General features: G+C 42.7%; 1 protein-coding gene across 1 annotated transcript in view; it reads left to right on the top strand.

Annotated features, from left to right (window-relative positions):
• Nucleotides 1–2929: 2929 nt before the first annotated feature.
• The window catches only part of ITPR1 (inositol 1,4,5-trisphosphate receptor type 1), a 174831-nt gene continuing 158611 nt past the window's right edge, over nt 2930–19149 (top strand). The window contains exons 1-2 of the mRNA XM_069866030.1: nt 2930–3054; nt 17071–17178. Of these exons, the coding sequence (XP_069722131.1) occupies nt 17087–17178 (92 nt within the window). The 5' untranslated portion in view covers nt 2930–3054; nt 17071–17086. The remainder of the gene's footprint in view (nt 3055–17070; nt 17179–19149) is intronic.

Raw genomic sequence — 19149 nt, forward strand, 5'->3', positions numbered from 1 at the left:
CATTCCTTTTATGTTGAAACTGTGGTTATAGCCCCTTGCATTAATGAATCCCTATGAAAATGCAAATTAAATATACCTTATTTTCTCCTTCCAAATTTCCAATGCAATTTACTGAAATGATGGCAGAATCTAGATATCCAAATTCTACAGTCTCCTAGGTCTGAAAACAGTCTGCTAGGATAACTTCCCCTTATTAAAGCCATGGGATTCTGGCTGTGTAATGATGGAATTCAAGAAAAACAGATAATTTCCAGTGAGCTGGGACAGTTCTCTCGTGTATCTTTCATTCTCATTGCTCATTTTCCTAGAATTCCTTTGCCGTATCATTTCTGATCCATTGAGAAGGTTTATACTCCTGTATTCTCTCAGGAGATTAGATGAAATTATTACAATTACAGTTTGCTTCTGAGCAACATTCAACTTGCAGTTTGTAATCCTGAGGATTTCTGAGAACTCTTGCTGGTGTCATTTGTTCATGTTTGTGCTCCTAAGTAATTTCTTCACAGGCAGCTAACCTCTGCCACAAAGTGTTTACTTATTCTCTTTGCTCACACTGAGTATGCCATGGTTCAGGATTAAAATACTGATTTCACTGTTATTAAAACATTATAGAAAGAAGAAACTTTTCAGCACTTATCTGAAAAGCTGAGATGTTGCCTAGCATTTTTCCCTATTATTAGTAGTTCTTTTCATCTCCTAGTGCTGCAGGGGTGGTATGGAAAGCTCTGATGACAAGAAGATTTTGTGATCTTCTGCCTCACCATGAAGACCAGCCATGAGCAATAATAGACAGTTTGATCCTTAGAATCCTGGTGGCTGCCTGGAACATTTTCTGTTCTAATTTTTCTTGCAAGGCTGCTGCTTGTGCAGATGAACCAAAAGCAGAGGCAAAAAATGTGCAAACTCACCCAACAGGCTGGAGTGCTTTCTGGCTGAAATAGTTCAAAGAATTCGACAGTTAATCGCAAATTTATAAGCATAAAACAAGATAATATTGCTTTTATTCTTGGCAACTGAAAGACTTCAAACTTCATCTTAACATTTTTCATCAATGTTGAATTCACATAATTACTACAAATAAGGTAGTGATGGGCCAGAGTTCAAAAATGAGGAAAAGAACAGAGCTCTCCAATAGCAAAAAAAAAAAAAAAAAAAATCTTGCACAGTGTTCTTCTGTGACTGAGATCACATATGCATGAGAGATGTATGCAATTCTTCAGACAATGAACTGAGGGTTTGTAGACTTGGATAGAGCAGAATATCCCCAGATCTCTTCTGCCATCTCTGATGCATCCTGTATTCACAGAACTTCATGCTGTCAGGCTGGGTTTGGCTGAGGGACCCGTTCACCCTCTCTCTGTGGGAAAGCCCTCAGAGCTATGTCTTACATTACGTGGAAGTTTTAATGCACTGCTGCTGCTCTTATTTAGCACTCAATAATGAAGATATTTCAAGGTGTACTGCTAGTGTAACCACTAAAGGTATTCAGCAGGCAAAGTGCTCTGCCACTGGCTTTAGTGGCAGACCTCACGTCACTGCCTAAGTGCACCTGATGTTCTAGCCATTCACTGTCCTCAGCTCACTAAAATCTTCCAGAGATTAGATTTGATTGTACAAGAGTTCATTAGGATTATCTAATGATATTAGGCACCATTATTCTGCCAAATTTCTGATGAGTAATGGCGTATAGTATTGCAGTAATTTATGAAAATCACAGAACTCTATCCACTGACCCACACTTAAGTTCCTAAGTCCTGGACTTCAACTTCTGTGTTTCTTTGCTTGACAGCCATAATTACAATGCCTCTGACATTTTTTAATGAAGAATCTATATACTGGCAGGTTGTGTTGAATAAGACCATTGGCTGATCTGGACTCATTCTCTTTCTCTAGGTGCAATATGCTGTGGTACAGAGGGAAACAAGCCATGAGCGTGGCAGCAGCAGTTACACACCATTTCCTATATGTCACCTAAGGCAGCAGGAAGGTGCGAGTGGAAGTGAGAGGAGGGAAGCGTTTTCTTCACCGTATGCCAATTAAAGTGATACAGCAGTTCTGCAGCATAAACACTGCATCTGCTCCAGGGAGGCACTTTGTGCTGCCAAACAGAGCCACGTGTACCCTACAGAGGGCATAGAATTGCAGTATGATTGTGGAAAATATACCTTGACTAATATTTTAAGGACAAATAATTACATAACATAATAAAAGGAAATATGACTTATTTTTTATCACTTCTGGTCATTCTGGCTTAAGGCACCTTGTCACTAGTCAGACTTTTACCTTAGCAGCATCCCTGTGCCAGAGAACCTTGGGGAAGAAGAAATTGAGTGAAAGTTTCAAAGTTTCAAACTATCCAAACTATTTCAAACTATCGAAAGTTTCAAACAGTTCTGCAAAATAGCGGGTTTACCCCACGTTACTGCGATTCCAACAGCTGACCGGGCTCAGCAAAAAGCTTCCATCTTCCAAAAACTGAATTTCCCCGGGACGCGTAAATAACCCTGTGGAATCTCAGCGCCTAGTAATTAAGCTCTAGGGTTCAAGCGTGACCTCTCCGCGACTCGGCGCTTCCCAAGCGGCGCCAACACCTGCATTTTCGAGGTGTTCATTTCTCCTGGATGGCGTTTCCCGCCGTGCGGCCGCTGGAGCGGCGGCGGGATGTCCCGCTGTCCCTCGGAGCAGGTGGCAGCGAAACGCAGCTCGGAGCCCCCGGGCCGGCACCGACCCCCGCGCTGCGAACCCGGGAGAGCCCCGAGAGCCAGCGGAGCCGCTGCTCGGGCCGGCCCCGCGGGGCATGCCGGGAGTTGTAGTCCCGCGGGGCGTTCTTCGGCGGGGGCGCCGCGCCGCCGGGACTCCGTTACCCAGAGGGCCCCGCGCGGCTATATAAGGCGCGGCGGCGAGCTCGGAGCGCAGTAACCATGTGCGTGTGCAGCTGAGCGGCGGAGCGCGGGGGGGAGCTCGGCGCAGCCTCCATCCTAACGGGACCGGGCAGCGCCGCCGGCATGGAGCTGCCGAGCCGCCGCTAGCCCGCCCCGCCGCCGCCGGACCTAGGTAGGGGCTGGCGGGGGCTGCGGCGGCTTCTGATGGGGAGGGAGGCGGCGAGCCCGCCCCGCCGGGGCAGCTCCTTCCCCCGGGGGCTGCGCGGGCCGGGCCGGGCGGAGGGGCCGGGAAGCTCTCCCGGGGCTCCGCTCCGCGGGGCGACCCAGGCCTCCGCTACAACTTCGCCTGGTGTTTCTCCACGCGTTCTCCAGGCGCAGTTGCGAGGGATGTTTCGCGTTATGTAAACACTTGCGAGCGCGGGTGGGGGCTTGGCCGTGGGCGATCTTATTCTTAAATGGTCAAAAGCCGGGCAGCTGTGGGGAGACGTTTTTGAGGGTCTCGGGAACTGGGCTGACGGGACAAATATTTGGCTGTTTCCTGGACTACAGTAACCGGACTTCTGCGGGGGAGGAGGGGGCACATGTCCCTTCCCCACGTACGCGGAACGAGCTGCAGTTCTGAGGGGATTTACCTCTTGGTGCTACAAACTCAATTATTGCTCGTTGCGCGGGTCGTTCTGGGGCTGGAGGCTGCCGTGTGGCTCCTTTCGCTGTGCCCAGAGGCTCCGCCGCCTGTTGCTCCGTGCACCCTGGTGCTGCCCTGGGTGCGGGGGCTCTGCTGCAGAGCTGCGGTGGCTTGGGCTCGGGCAGCTTTCCCCTCCAGTGCCAAACTGCTTTGTCCCATATGGGTTCGGTCTGGCTCGCAGTAGTTGGTACAAGTAACTCCAACAGGTGAAAGGTTTGAACTACTTCATCAATTGTATCTCCTTGCACGCCCTGCGACGTCCGACTGCGGATGGATTGGGCTGTGATGTTGCTACTCGCAAATCAGGAAAGGAAAAGATGGCTAATATAATCCAGATCTTCACCTTCTGAAGATTTAGTGACTCAAAGTCGTGCATGGATTAGTGTGCATGTGTGGTAGCTGTTCATTCATTTATTAATGCGGATCAGTACCTGCGCACGTGCTTAATTTCTTAAATGCACACTTTATTTGCCTTTGAGTTTCTTTTCCCGAGCTTGGACATTTGCCTGGTATCCCGGAACTTCCAAACCCGTTAAGCCAAAAGACTTCACTGACTCAGAGCCCGGTCCAAAGGCCCCTATCTGAATGACTTTCCCTGCAGGGCTCAGCTGTGTGAGTTTGGGATGCCATGTGAAGACAGTATCTGTTTGTTTCCCTTGTCGATTTCTCTGTGGCTTAAGACACTGACTTTTTTTTTCGTTGTTTGTTTTCTGAACTTCTACTTTAAGCCAATTTCCTCGCACAACAAATATTCCAAGTTCTAAATGCTCAGTAGTTTTCCTGGTGTAAGATAAGCGCCTATAATGGTAACATTATGGCACGGTGTTGGGACTGTAACTAAGTGTTGGTGGCCAACACTGGTTGCTCAGTAAGTACATGGAGAAAACTGGTGGCATTGATAAAGCCAGAAATTCTCGTGTAACAGAAATGAAGTAAATGTCAAAGTTGACTGCCACAGAAACCAGCAACTTGAAAAATGGAGTGAATGTGTAGTGATCAGTCTGTGTAAACCAAAAAAAGGTGTTATTGTGGACATGAAAACCACAGTTGCAGTGTTTTTCAAAACAAGCTGTTGTAGAAGTGTTGTCAAGTCAGCTGTTTGCTGAGCTGGTTATTTCTAATGTATTCTTCAAGCCACCTTTTGTTTGTCAATAACAAATTGTTTCTTGTTACAATACCTTATCCCACGCTGAGTTTCAAGTGTTTGCTTAGACAACTTTTTTCCCTATCTGCTTGTTTTGCCGCATTGATTAAGCCTTGAAATAGGGAGTGATCTGGTTTCCTCTCACAGGAGTTCATAAATTAGGAAGTAAACAAAGCAAGAGTAACTTTGGTTTGCCTTTTGCAATCATGGGGTGGAGTTTAACTGTGGGCCATAGCGTATTTGTCTAAGATTTGCTGGTCCTGACCACTGTCATTGGAAGGTGGAAAAGGCCTCCGTGAAGAATACTGAAGGGGTGAGCACTTGGTCAGTGGATTGTTTCAGTGGCTGTTGTTGGAGCTGCAGGTGTGAGCAAGGACAGGTGGATGGAGGAGGTGCATTGGGACTGAGAGGCAGGGTGGAGGGTGGTTTAAAGGACAGCTGTGGCCTCTACTTGTAAATGAGGAGTGTAATGTAGTCTTATATGTGGCACCATTGGTCCTCTCACACATCAACCAATCAGTCTTGGTGTGGAATAGACAAGAAGGTGGAAAAATCAAGTTCAAGTGAAAAAGTCATCTCGAGTCCTGGCAACTCACATATGTCATTGCAACTTATAGGAACACTTGGTCCTGCTGTTGTGTAGCGTGAGGCCTTGGTCTAATTTTACAGTAACTCCTCTTGTAAAGGCAGTGCTGAATGAATGTTCCTGTCTGGCAGTGTGAGAAGATAGCCAGGCACCTACAAGAGCGGCAGATTTGGGATGAAATGTGCAAGCGGGATCCCAGCTCTTTCAGTACCGTGTGTGCATGCCAGGGGAATGGGAACAGTCCTGGTAGCTGGTCCAGAAGCTCAGACTGGAAGCTGGAGCTTCTCTCAGTTACTTTCTGTAGGAGGAACTTGTCTCTCCTGAAAAGTTGATGAAATAGACAGTATGGAGGTGAAATGTCTTTTTCAGTGCTGTAAACCAGGCTTAAAATGGGACCTGGAGCTTTTGTCTTATACCTGCTCTTTGATGAAGCAGCCAGAAGAGCAGGTGTAGCTTGTTCTGGTTGTTTTGTTGGCTGTGCTTTTCCCCTGTGATGCTGCGCTTGGTAATTCTGCAGTGCATAGCGTACTCCTTGGGAGTATCTGATGTGTCAAGTTGCAGAGTGTACTGGGAGTCTTTGAGACATTATTGCCCCATAAATATAAGATAGTTGTAGGATTGTGTCTAAGATGAGAAGCATCATAAGATTCTGTAGGAGGTGGGATGAGGATAGTGGCTCTGTAGTAGCTGGTAGACGAGCTGCTCACCCGCTTGTGGGTGAGTGTGAGGGAATGCAGCTTCACCAAAGCAGCTTGTGGAGACCAGAGGGGTTTAGAGGTAGAAAATGGTGTGCTGCTCAAAAGTTATATAAGTGGTAACGATTCTGTCACAATGCAGCTGTAGTATTAATCCAATTTCATAAAAATCTGCCTTACAGTACCTTCTGAATGAATATCTTCCACTGTTGGAGTAGTGCCTTCAGTATTTTCTTTTGTTTCAGTAGCCTGGAGCCTTTTTTTCCTGTTTCTTTTGTATGATAGTATGGAAGATGAGTTAAAAAGCTCTTGAGCAGTTGGGTACTGACAAGTACTGCTTTATTGGGTGCTGTAAAGAAAACTTGAGAAGCTAGTGGACAGTATTGCTGGGCTGCTAAGCTGGATCCTACCTATGTCCATATATATTCAGAATGATTCTTGTGCTCTTCTGTCGTGCATCTCCCAGAGGCTGCTGCAGGAGGCAGCATGCCAGACAGCACAAGCTTTGATCTGGCTCAATATTCCTTTCACATTTGTGTTCCCAAAGGACATTACAAAAGCACTACAGCAATTATTGCCTGATTCTCAGTCTTAGCACAGATGGACAGTGGCTGAGTATGGAGGCAGAACTCTTTCCAGGGTGCTGCAACTGCTCATAAGATTGGCAGAGGCAGCAGCAGGAAGTGTGTGCTATTCTTGCTTGTTCTGTACCTGTTGAGAAAGTACATTTCCAAGTCTTCAGAGCAGTTGTGTTTTATGGGACTAAATTCCTTTGGGGGGGGTGGTGGTGGTGGAATAAGATAGACTGAGAACTACAGGAAATGTAATTCAAACGAGGAAAGCTGCAAAATTCAGCTATGGATTCCAAACTCAGAACAGTTTCATTTTCATACTTGTGGTTTTGGTTAAGCCTATAAAAACTTAAATCAGAATTTATTTTTCCTTCCTAACAGTGCTATATGGAAAATAAAATGTCACTTCAGATGTGAGCAAGTTAACCCTGTATAGAGAAATATGTGTTAGAAATGCACATGGAAGAATGTGTCATTTTGCTAATTTACGGCTCATGGCAATGTAAGTGCATCCACTTCTGACAGAATGCCAGTTCGAAGCGTGTTGCAGAAAGCTGAGTGTTCATATCTTGCTGTTCGTTTGGCTGAACAGGTTATCAAAGCATAGTGAATAGCTCTGAGAAAACTGAATGCCAGTTGAAACAAATTTCTGGATTAGGATGTTAGGTAATGTTTCTGCTTTTTGAATAATTTGAAACTAAGCTATAAGGAAAGAGGCTAGGATACTGGATCCAATTGTAGACGCGTACATAAAGAGTTCATCCTCTACTCATCCCTGCTGTGTGCATGATGTCTGCAGTCAGAAGACTGTAGTATCTGTGCATGTACATGCAAGAAAATTCCCCATAGTAGGACAAAAAATGGCTATTGCCAAATGGTTGTAGTGTTGGAATTTTTCCTTTAACTTGTGGGAATTGTGTAGTAACAGCTTAGAATGAAACTTCCACAAACATTTCTTTTGTGGATTGTTCTGTTCTACTTACTTCCTAAGAAATTCAGAAATATGCCAAGAAGTTCTGAAAAAGAAGCTTGGATTGCAGTCCAGGTATGTCCTGTCTGCATCCCACTCCGAGAAGAGACACATGGACACCAAGATGAATACAAAATACAGATCAAAAGGGTTAATTGAAAACTTATGATTAAAATAACTCTGCAGTCTTTGGCCACTCCTCTGTTAAGGGTTAAGCAGATTCTGTTGCTAATGCTCTTTGAGACAAGAGGGTACAATGTTTAGAACGTTTCCTTCAGAGGAATGACTTGTGCCTGCATTATAGAAAATTAATGTTGTGGGGCCAACATGAACAAGTCAGCCTGGGAACTGGAACCTTCATCTGTAAAGAAGCCCAGCCCACTGGGGTTTTTTAGATCAGCAGGGCTCAAAGTAGGTCCCTTGGCCACCAGTGGTTCTCCACACATGCTCATCATGTGCTCGTAGTAGCTCCTCCTCTTTGGCTGCTTGCACAAGCACTTAGGTTTTAGTCTGCAGACCTGGATGCCAGCTGAGGTGTCTAGGAGGGAAGAGCAGTGAGCAGTGACCCTTGTAAGGGTTGCTGTATCTGGAAGACACGAGAAGACTTAGAAGCCTTCAATAGGAGAGACTTGCTAGTGGAAGAAAAGCATTAACTTTATTGCCAGTGGGAACCCAAGGCTACCCGGAGACGTCCAGCAAAGCGCAACCGTGGAGGACGACACCAGTGCCACCATGGAGGACAGAGAGCCTCCGCCAAGGTGCAGTATGAACCAAGTGAGAAATATGAGGTGTAGGACATGGGAAGGGTGGAAATCTTGGGCAAGTAGGGTCAGAGCGAGGTGGGAAGACACAGGTGGATGGAGGCTAGTGAGGTGGAGAGACAAGGAAAATACGTCGGTAAATTTAGGGAGTATTGTATTTGCTAAAGAGGGTGTATATTGTGAGGAAGGGTGCATGGAGGCTCAATATGAGGAATGGGGCTGTAGGAGGCAACCTGTTCTATGGTGAAGCCTCAGGAGATATATGGCCATGTAAAATGATATTGAGACTGTTCTGTACCCTCTTCTTCTCTGGCCATTTTTCTCCCTTGGCCAAACTCCAGTTGGTGTTATAAACCAAGCTTACTCTCTTTCCACATGACATTGATTGCCCTGGTTCTTTTGGCATGTTCCAACTCTCTCCTTCTAATAGAAATATGCTGGAAAACATTGTGTGCTCTTAGGGGCCTCATCCAGAGGCTGACGTCTAAGCTGCCTTCTCCCATCAGGGTTAGAGCCAGTAAGTATGAACTTCAGTAAGTATCAACTTTAGTAAGTGTTTCTTACTTATAATGGGATTAAAAAGGTGCTGTCAGATCATACTTGCTTTGGAAAAAAGAAGAAAAAAGGTCCCCTCCCTGACAATCTGTCTAATAGATGTTCTTTTTTTAGTGTTCTGCAGATGCCTGTCAATAGGGTCCATCACTCGCGTTTTCTTACATCAGTCTAATGGCTGCTGTGTAAGATATCACTGTCAAAGCGTAACTTCTGCCCAGTGCATTGCTATGAGTGTGCTACTTTTTGACCCGAGTTTTCTGTAACTAGCTTGTCTGGGCAAATGTAAAAAAAATGCACATGCCCTTTCTGAAGAGAAAAGGATGTTGTGCATGATTACTTTCCTATGTAGAGGGTTTATTGCGGTTTAAATTAACAAAATTAATTACTTTATCTCTTTCCTGCTTTTTCTTAAACTGACTTTTGTTGTATCTGTTAAGCAGAAACTTATGTTGTCATTGGTGTGGTAACTGTAAAAAAAAAACAACAAAAAACCACCAAGAAAACACCATTTATATGTGGAGTAGCAAATAGTTTGAATAGAACATAATTAACTTGGCCATCATCTTGCTGTATGAATTTACACGCCTCTTCCAACTTCCTTCAAGAAAAGGGGGGAAATGCATTCTTGATTAGAAATGCAATGAGGCTGATTTTCCTTCTGGGAGAAAAGAGGTGGTGTGGGCTGATGGATGGAGATTCAGGAGACGTGGATCCAACTCTGGGCTCTTAGTCTGACCCACTGTGTGTCCTTGAGAAAGTCACAGTGCTGTGCTGCTCCCCTCCTTCCCCTCTTCCACGGTCTCCATCTTGCCTGTTCAGGCTGCAAGCTATAGAAAAATCTGCTTCATTGTGTTAGGAGGAAAAGTACTTTCTCAGAGAAAGTGTATTTCTCCTCTTTAATCTAACAGTTCATCAAATGACAATTTGTCAGCAGATAGCAGGCTCCTGGACAGGAAAGGTTGTGGTTAAATGGAAAACGAGATCATGTGGTAGATAAAGGTACCATGCTGATGTTTTTTTAAGGTATAATCTCTAAAATGTAATTGCATGTGCATAAAATTAGCAGTGCTGAACCCTTTCAAAGCCTAATGAGATTCCCAAACTGCCTCCTGCTGCAAGTATGAGGTGAGTGAGGATCCCAACATTTAAGACGCCGTGGCTATGAGTTCCCGGTGCTGTTGTCATTTTCCATGTGCTACAGATAGCGTTGGTGTTGGGGAAACTGCAGGATCTCACTCTGACTTGAAGCTCAGCTGAGGAATGAACGAACTTTCCTGAAATGCCCCACTCAGTCCATGGTGCTTATCCCAGCTGCCTGTGCTCTGCTGCCCAAAACCTGTCGTCTTTCCCCTGGTGTGTACAAAGAGCTCCTTTTAGATTTGCTAAGTCAGAAGCTTTGCAAATGATAGTGCTCTGTCCTGCAGCCCCAGAAGAGTGATTATTCACTAGATGATATTTTAAATAGAGCACTTCCTCCTTGCTTTGGCAGTTTTAATGGGATTCTTTTGAATCTTTTTCACAGCCCTCAGGAAGGAAACCTTCCTTTTTTGAAAAATGAAGTAAGAATGGGAAGCATCAGGTTTTGATTTCAATTTTTAAAAACTTAGCTGCACCTTGAAAAATAGGTACAGAATGCTGGGTGAGTGTTGGACAAAAAGCAGTGAAAAATCGTTAGAGACACATTAATTAGGAGAAATGTTGGCTTGAGCCTATATGGCCAAATCTTCAGCCAAGTAATCTTGTTGTACAGTTTGATATACCAAACTGCATAAGGACTGGACATAGACTTAAATCTAAGGAGTCGTGGCTTGGGTGCATTTTCAAAAAATCAGCTTGCGAATTTACAGATATTGAAAACCCAGTGAAGTCACTGTGTGTTTGAATCAAATTTACCTGGACTTGTGAGTTCCCGGTTGATCAAGTCTTGATGTAATGTTAATTTATGGATGATTCTTCAAATGCGTGGCAATAGCTTATGCCATTAACTCATCCTTTATAATTGCTTTTTTTTGTTATTGTTGTCTCTATACTCTTAAACTCTGATTTTTTTTTTTTGTCAAAAACTGAACAAAAATTAAACTTTCACTGTGGAATTTCCTGCCTGCAGGAATGAAGTTGAAGCAGTTAAGTACCATTCAAGACTATTCTTGCCTTAAACAACCTAAGTAGTGAAAAAGACTTTGATAAAGTTCTGCTTCAATTTCTGTAACGGTGCAAATTAAATTGCCAGTCTCTGTATAGTTGAGCAGTAAACCACAGTGAAAATATGATAATCAGGAACTGAGTACATCATGGGACTGCAAGGCACAGCAAGGAGGGTTTTTTCTCAAAGCAAGCATCATTAGAACCATCTTAAAAAGATTAAATCATTTGTATCCTAGTTGCTGAAAATCAAGCAATAAGACAGATTTGGTCTTGATTATTTTATGAATAGGATTTGCAGTCATAGGTTAAATTATTAAAATTCTCCACAAAGCAGACACGTGAGACACGGTATTGGCAAAATAGCTTCAAGTCCTTTGAAAACCCTGTCAGCATTACATTACTTGAGATGAGGAATAGCATAGTGCAACGATCCTGTTACAAACAGTCCCTGTAAGGAAGAACTTCAAAAGGGGGCCTTGACTCTGCTATTCAAGGAAAGCAAACTTTCAGCATTGCTCTGAAGCCTGTTTTTTCTAACTTACAAAATCTAGATGAGTGATGGGAGAAATTAGGGTGAAATGTTTACAAAGCAGTTGCTCTTCCTACTCTGAGATCTTCAAAAAGCAGCTGTCTCATTAAGGTATTTGATACTTAACAGTCAGTTTGATTTCTAAGTGTTTTCATTGTTAATTCTACTTTAATTACTATGTTAAAATGTGTTTTCATGGTAGAATGGATTAAAGTGTCTCAGAGTTGAATTTCAGTGACTATATGAAACTTACGTTGACTTATTCAAGGCTATTAGGCTAAGCATATGGTCTACCTATTCCCTAAAACATGTCTGAGTCCTTTCAGTCTTCTTGAAAGCCAATGGAAACACCTATGAGGGTGGGTCTGCAAATCTTCACCTGTGGATCAGAGAGGGACAGTACCGGTAGTGAGGGGTTTAGTACAAACTCCGTCCAAGCGCTTAGTTTGCATTTCAAGATTGATTCTTGTCATTGGCTTTTGCTGTTTGAAATACAGGTTGTTTTGAGGATGTGCACAAGATAATCTAGAAGTAAGGAAATAATAAAAAAAAATTAATCCATAATTATAATACTTTGTTCAGTCAGAAGATCAAATTTATAGTCTTGTGATAAAGATTTGCCTTCACCTAGGTACTACAGAGTAGTAGGTGATGGGCGAGTCCTAAAACACTTGAGAGGAATAGAAAGCTTTCCTGGATTTAATTCACTGCCTGGATTTAGTTAATGCATTTTCAGGTTCAGTTGCACAGAGCAAAGCTATAGACTAGCAAAATGACTTGTAAAGCAGTACCTCACAATTCACCTGAAATTCAGAAGGTATCTGTATTTATGCTTTATGGGGTAACTTCTTAGGGACTTTTTTTTTTGCCTGTGCAGATAAACAGTATGTAAAATACACTTAAAGACATACTAACTTCTACACAGGTAATATACCTGAGGAAGTAATCACTAATATAATTAGAGAAAAAATTAAGCTGTCAGGACTTCAATACTGTAGAATGTGTTCATCTTTCACTTTTTTTGTTTGTTTTTTTTTTTTTTTATGTCTATGAGTAGATATAATCCACTCAATGTACATTCCACTTTCAGGTCACATTTAATTTAACTTAAAAATTAAGTCTGTCTTTCTGTCTGTCAAAATTAGTCTTCAGCACAGTGGGAAAAGAACGCTATTTTAAAAACTTTGATTTCTGCTATGACATAATAGCAGTCTGACTTAATGCTTGTTTGGGGAAAGTTAACTTGCTTCTGCTAGGTTTGTATTCTAATATTGCCACACTGCTATAATTTCCTTATCAGAGTACTTAATAATTGATTTTTTTCAAGTAAGTTTATCTAAAAGCAATCTTGTTTTCCCTGCCTGGTGTTTAAGTGGAAGAGGATGACACTGCTCTGTTTCTAGGAGATTGCTGTGTTATGGCTGGAACACAATGGGTCCTTTCAGGACTTCTCTCCTGTGAGGATATCAAAATGTGATTAAAACTGGAACTGTGTGTAGCAATAACTGCAAACATTCTCTTAGGGGTATCCCTCCTCTAGTATTAATCAATTGCTCTTGGCACTGATGTATCTAAAATAAATAAATTGCAGAGCAGTGGTTGTATTTGTCTACTGAGCACAATTGCTTTTTAAGCAGCATGATTATGCTTTTAGCCAAAGAGCCAGGTACGGAGAGTGTGTCACTGCACTTCCAGGGTGCTTCTGATGGTCACCTCATGCCTTTGGGCAATGTGATGCAGGGACGAAAGCATCCCCTCCCCAGACAAGGGGGCAGGCATGGATGCTTTGGCTGACATATCCTGGAGGATCCTATTCTTTTAAGTCCCTGTGGCTCCCCTGTGCTATGAACTTTGGATAGATTTGGTCAGGCTGGCAGATTTTTAGTGCTTCTGCTTCTGGGTTCTCCTGCTGAAGATTCCTATAGAGCTCTGACATGGAGGGAATTGGTATGGTCAGCTGGTGGTGATGGAGCTGTTTTTAAAAGTTTTTCAAACTGAGTACCTGGAAACTTTGCTCTTGAAAGCCTCCCAGCTTTACTTCTGTCCCAGACATCCAGCTGTCCCTCTCATCAGAGGTGGAAAATATTCAGTTTGTGGTAGCTGATAAGTTAGTATTTGATGCAAATAACTGATCAGTTAGTGGAGTAATTTTGTTAGGTGTCATGAGACCCTTGTGAGGAGACTATGAAAGCAGCTTCAAAGTAAGCTAAATCAGTTTAGAAATTATTCTTTGCTTATAAATCTTGTATGTAAGGAGGCCTGTTGGGTCATTTAGTCCCTCACTCCATCTGCTGTTTCAGCATGTTCCTGAGCACTGGCCAACCTCAGAAACAGCATGTTTCTAGATAAATGTCAAGTGGGCTGACTTTTGATATTCAGTTATTAAAGAATGTGGTAGATTGAGACAGTGTTCATAGAATCATAGAATAGTTTGGGTTGGAAGGGACCTTAAAGACCATCCAATTTCAACCCCCTGTGCAATGGGCAGGGACACGTCCTGCTAGATCAGGCTGCCCAAGGCCCCATCTGACCTGTTCATCATACAATTTTGACTGTGGGTAAAAATTAGGATAAATGGGCGAACCTCTTGGTAGAATACCTTTCTTGGAATTGACGGAGTGCTTCATGAGAGCAGTGGAGGCACAGTCTGAGTATCTCCTGTTATGTTGGAGATAACATCATGTTGAGTGGCATTAAAACAGTACTAAAAAAGATTACAATAAAGGGATGAGTGGGGATGTAAGTGCAAAACACTGCATGCCTGATGAAAGCCTTTTAAAACAAGGTTCTTCTGCCCAGATCAACCCTTTGTAAGTCTTAACTCCAGGAAAGCTTATGACCAGCAGGAAGAATGAGAAGCATTGCTTTCCTGATGGGGACGGGTGGTGCTGTAGGCAGTTGCACCCTGGGGTGCACAGAGCAGAACCTGGCTGCAGTGGTAGCTTTGCAAGCTTGCCCAGAAAAATTTAAAAAGAATCTGGTGAACAGAGGGGCAATGAAATTCAGTCATACTGTGTACCTGAAATGATTCCAGACTTAGAACCACCTGTGTGTTATCCATCACCATTTAATGGCTGTAGGTAAAGTTGCTAAGCATATTTTTTTTTTTAATGGAAATATCAATAAATAGCAAAAGGGCATATTTTAAGGATTACAGTTTTGTGGTGTACAACATGGTATTTTGGATTTACAATATCATGCTATGTTGGGATCTTCTTCAGCAAAGAAAATACAAGGAAATTGAGGTTGTATTCTGGAAAGTCATGCAGAAATTTGATTGTCCATCCTTGGGCCTGGTTTGGGTCAATGGTCTGAGGTAATACTTTTTGCCAAGAAAAAATTCCTCTCTTCTCTAATGGAAGTTAATAATTGTGACCCTCACATTCTCTTGGGAGCAGCTGGCGTGAACAGCTGCCTCCTAAAGGGAAAATGATGTAGTCCAGTCAAGTAATCCCTCTCATGCCCTGAATGGGGTACCTTAAATGCTGCCGTAAAAAGGGGCTGTTGGGAAGGATCTAATTTTCTTGTTGACTTCGGTACCTTTTTCTTTGCTTTGGGCTGTATTAATTTAGGGCTGGGATTAATTTTGATGGCTTGAAAGTTTTTAGTATTATATTTGTAATTAACATCCAAGTCAGAAAATGGGGAGAGTTGTATTTCTAGTGATGCTAATTCAGTCACTCGGTGTATTTCTGTGTATTTTGTGGCATCTTAAAATAGGTAGTGATGTTTTTCTGTCCACTTATCAGGAAGGAATGGGAACGGACTGTATCCCATATGCAGTGGCTAAGGGACTTGGCATTAAGCAAACAACCTGCAGCCAAATGGTTTGCTTCTGTATGCACACAGATTTGATTTGACTTCTTTACCCTGAATATGAACTTGGCCCATTATCTATGTTTTTTCTGAATTTGTTTTTAATTATGCAGATTACACAGGGATTTACAGGCATGAGAATGCCTACAATGTGCTTTGACTTATAAGTAGTTATTACCATCACTGCCTGTACTTAAGGTGTGAGGCAGTGAGGAGGGGTAGCTGTTTAGAGCTTTTTACAAGAAAAGCATAACTTCAGGTTTTTGCTTGCACTTTCATTTTTTTGGTGCATTGTCAGCATAAACTTCTAAATCTCCATGAATCTGTCCTTGTTGAGCTCCAGCCTTGCTTAATAAACTTGATCTTTACACTTTTGGTAAACAAGATAATCTTCAATGGATGGGAATATTTATCCCCTGTACAATGTCAGGGCTGTGCTCCTTTATAAGCATAATATCCTGCTGCTTAGTTCTCTTAGTGGTAGACCATTTAAAACTGATTTGGGTGTGATGTTGGAGAGGGTGAAAGTGTTGGCAATTTTTTTTCCCTTAAATCTGAGAGTATGATCTTGGGCAATGTTCGCTGCCAGGACTGCGAAGCAGAGCAAGCCACCAGCCTGTGAGAACGAGCAGCTTGGAAGAGCTGTGTTGCTGCCTGCTACTTAAAACCTCAAGCACAGAAAGCTCTTTCAGTGTTTTGAACTCAGTGATCAAAAAGCATGGCTTAGGACGATCTCCAAGAAACCACTAAATGGTTTTGTAAAAGATGTCTTTGAAAGTCTGTTCAGTTGGGCTTCTTTTTATCCCTGCTCATGTTGTTTGTCTCTTTATTTGTTGCTGTTGCAGATAAACTTGCTTTTCTGTATTTATTTAAATGACAGGTAGGTCCTCTATCATTTGGTGTAGGATTTTGGGGCTTTAAAGAAAATGAAGATAGTTCTTAATGCTGTGGAGGCTGACATTAGGTAGCTATCTCCTCAATGATGCACTGAGGCATCCTATTTTAAGAACAGAATTGAAGTATTTCTGATTTCACAGGGGCTTGGCTTCCTGCTACATATGTAGTTTCAAGTATTTCACTCTGAGAAATCTTCATCTTTACATTTTTATGTGCGTAATCTGTTGTCGTACGTATCCAGTGGGTCTTCCCCTGCCATGGTCTTTGGGACCACAGCTGTAAGCAGGTGGCCATCCTAGTGTTGTCATGTCATTATTTTGACATGACTAAAAAATATTGATGTGAATCAAATGCATATTTTACGTTCCAATTCCCAGGAGCACCATTCCAGGACAGCAGACAACCTTTAATGTATGCGCAAACCTACCTTTGATTCTGACAAAGAAATGTGTTGTGATTTAAATGGTACAAGTAATGTCTTACACCGAGGCAGCCCACTCTTCTTCCCCCTTTTCCCTCTCACAGGTGGAATGAAACAGGTTGGTATGCCTGCACTGAAATGGCTGTGAGCATCTGTTGGGACGAATACATACAGCTACCCATAAAACAGTCTCATATTGAATGGGATGCCAGTAGCTGCTTGGTTTTCCCTAGTTTATTTTTCTAACTAAGCATTTTGACATGCTGTGTTTTCTTTGATACCTGACATTCTAGAGCAGGAACTTTCAAAAAAATAAACAAAAACCCCCAAGGACCCTGTTGTTCTAACCTCCAGTAGCTTATAATGAGAAATTCTGCCTGATAAGTGGTAACATTGTGCTTTATTCTTCTAGGGGCAGTAAGCCAGAGATGACTGACAAGATGTCGAGCTTCCTTCATATTGGAGATATTTGTTCTCTCTATGCAGAGGGCTCAACAAATGGATTTATTAGCACTTTGGGGTAAGAGCAGCTGTTCTCTTATACTAAAAATGTCCACAAGAAGGACTAGCAGAACTCAGCTAGCTATCCTGAGTCTGGTTCCCAGGAAATACAGGGTAAAGCAAGGTAGCTTTCTGCACAGCTTTGGCCCTAAATTTAAAAAATACTTGAAGCTCATATGACAAGTTAGGTGTTGGGAGGATGGAAAGGGTATTGATGGTTATGATGTGGTTTTAATATACTTGGTGGGGAGGAAGAAGCTTGCCAAGTTAAGGTGTGGGTAGAGGGAATGAATGCAAGCAAGTGATTTTCATGTTGTTGTTTGTCCAGTGTCCATCCATGTGTCCCGTCCTGTTCCTCCCTGCCCACCCCCCCAGTCAGGAATGAATAGGGCCCAGTGCAAGCTGCTGTTTGGAAAAAAGCATGTAGCATAGGCAATATAAGTAGCAATATAAGTAGTTTAAAAAGCCAAAAAGTAACCAAAAGAAGTCCTGAGCCAAACCATTTCTGTATACCACTGACTTACCACTATGATAGTTTTGTCTTTTCTTACAGTATTTGAGGTTTCTCATTCAAACAAAAATTGTTCTTCTCCAGTCAAAGGAGAACATGTTTTGAATCTTCAGCTTTGCCGATGGCCAATACCCCGGAGCTGTGGTACGAGCTGTGCTTTGCGTACAGAACTCCTTTGTGCTTTCTGCTGCAAAGGCATCAGAGTAGGTGCTCTGTAGGAGAGTGCCTCTTAAGTAGTAAGAAGTGTATATGCCTCTTCATGGAGCAAAAGTAGCTGTTCACATAGGAAAAGGAGGAGTTTGCAGAGAAACACTGTGGAATGGAAATACAGCTCTGATGAGCAACAGGGTATATTTTATTCTGCTCAATTGCTGCTGAAGAGAAATCTCTCTGAACTCAGAAGCTGGCAGTGGAGCTGTGTACTGATTTGGAAGACCTTACAGGGGGCTGGATGAGAAGCTCAAAGAGCACATCTGCCGCCTTGATTCATAGCAGTGAGAAACTAGGGGGAGGGAAGTAGCATGTATGACACATTGCTGTGGTACTTCAATACTGAATGAATAGCAAAGAAGCAACTAGGAAGCTTGATGTTATTGTGAGTGGGCACACACACATGCTCCTTCTCATTCCCAGTAGCCTTAAGGGCCTCGGGCGGGGGTACAGTGACAACAAATTTTTTTGATGCCTACTGTCTAGATGCATCTGATTAATGGAGCTTGCAAGCAGGGTACAAAGACAGCATCCTGGTAAGTCTTTTGGCAGGAAACGATGGGTTGGAATCTCATCTGAGTGACTCCAAACTAACTTGTAGGTTTAGTCCTCTAGCTATTAGGATTCTGGAAAATAAGGGGGCAGAGAAGGAAGCAGACACTGAAGATGCACCATGATCTATTATAGGAAAGAGAAGAAAATATGGGATGCTTCCAGAAGGGAAAGAAGGTATGATAAAAGCAAGGGATGTAGTAAGTAGGGTTGGTCGAATAGTATTTGGCGAATGTATTTGACAAATTTCCCAGGTACTCGTCAAATATGACATGTACACTCTGCAGTATTCGATCAGCTGTGTAACTGGCCAAATACTATCTGCTGAAAACTGGCAAAACGAACTGAACGATACTATACCTTTGGCTATTTTTTTTCTTCCTAGTATTGAAGCAAGTTTGGCAGTAAATAATTCCCGAACAAGTAGAAAGTTGTTATGTTATGTTTAATCCTGTACAGTGCATGATGAACATTATGCGGTGGCTGTGGCTTTTGATGGCATTGCTGAGCAGATATTTTTCACCATGGGTAGTCCTCTTAAACAATACAGGCCCTAAGCACACGTATTTCCTAGGCTTGATGAGATGTTCTCATGGCAGGTCTAAAGATCCCTTAGTGTTACAAGCATCCTCTTTGATTTGATTAGTGCTGTTTTAAGGTAACTGCATTATATAATGGCCACACGTCTTCTGAGCCTAATTTAAGCCAGAAATCCCA

The sequence above is a fragment of the Phaenicophaeus curvirostris genome, chromosome 11, assembly GCF_032191515.1.
Source record: "Phaenicophaeus curvirostris isolate KB17595 chromosome 11, BPBGC_Pcur_1.0, whole genome shotgun sequence".
Taxonomy (NCBI): Eukaryota; Metazoa; Chordata; class Aves; order Cuculiformes; family Cuculidae; genus Phaenicophaeus; species Phaenicophaeus curvirostris.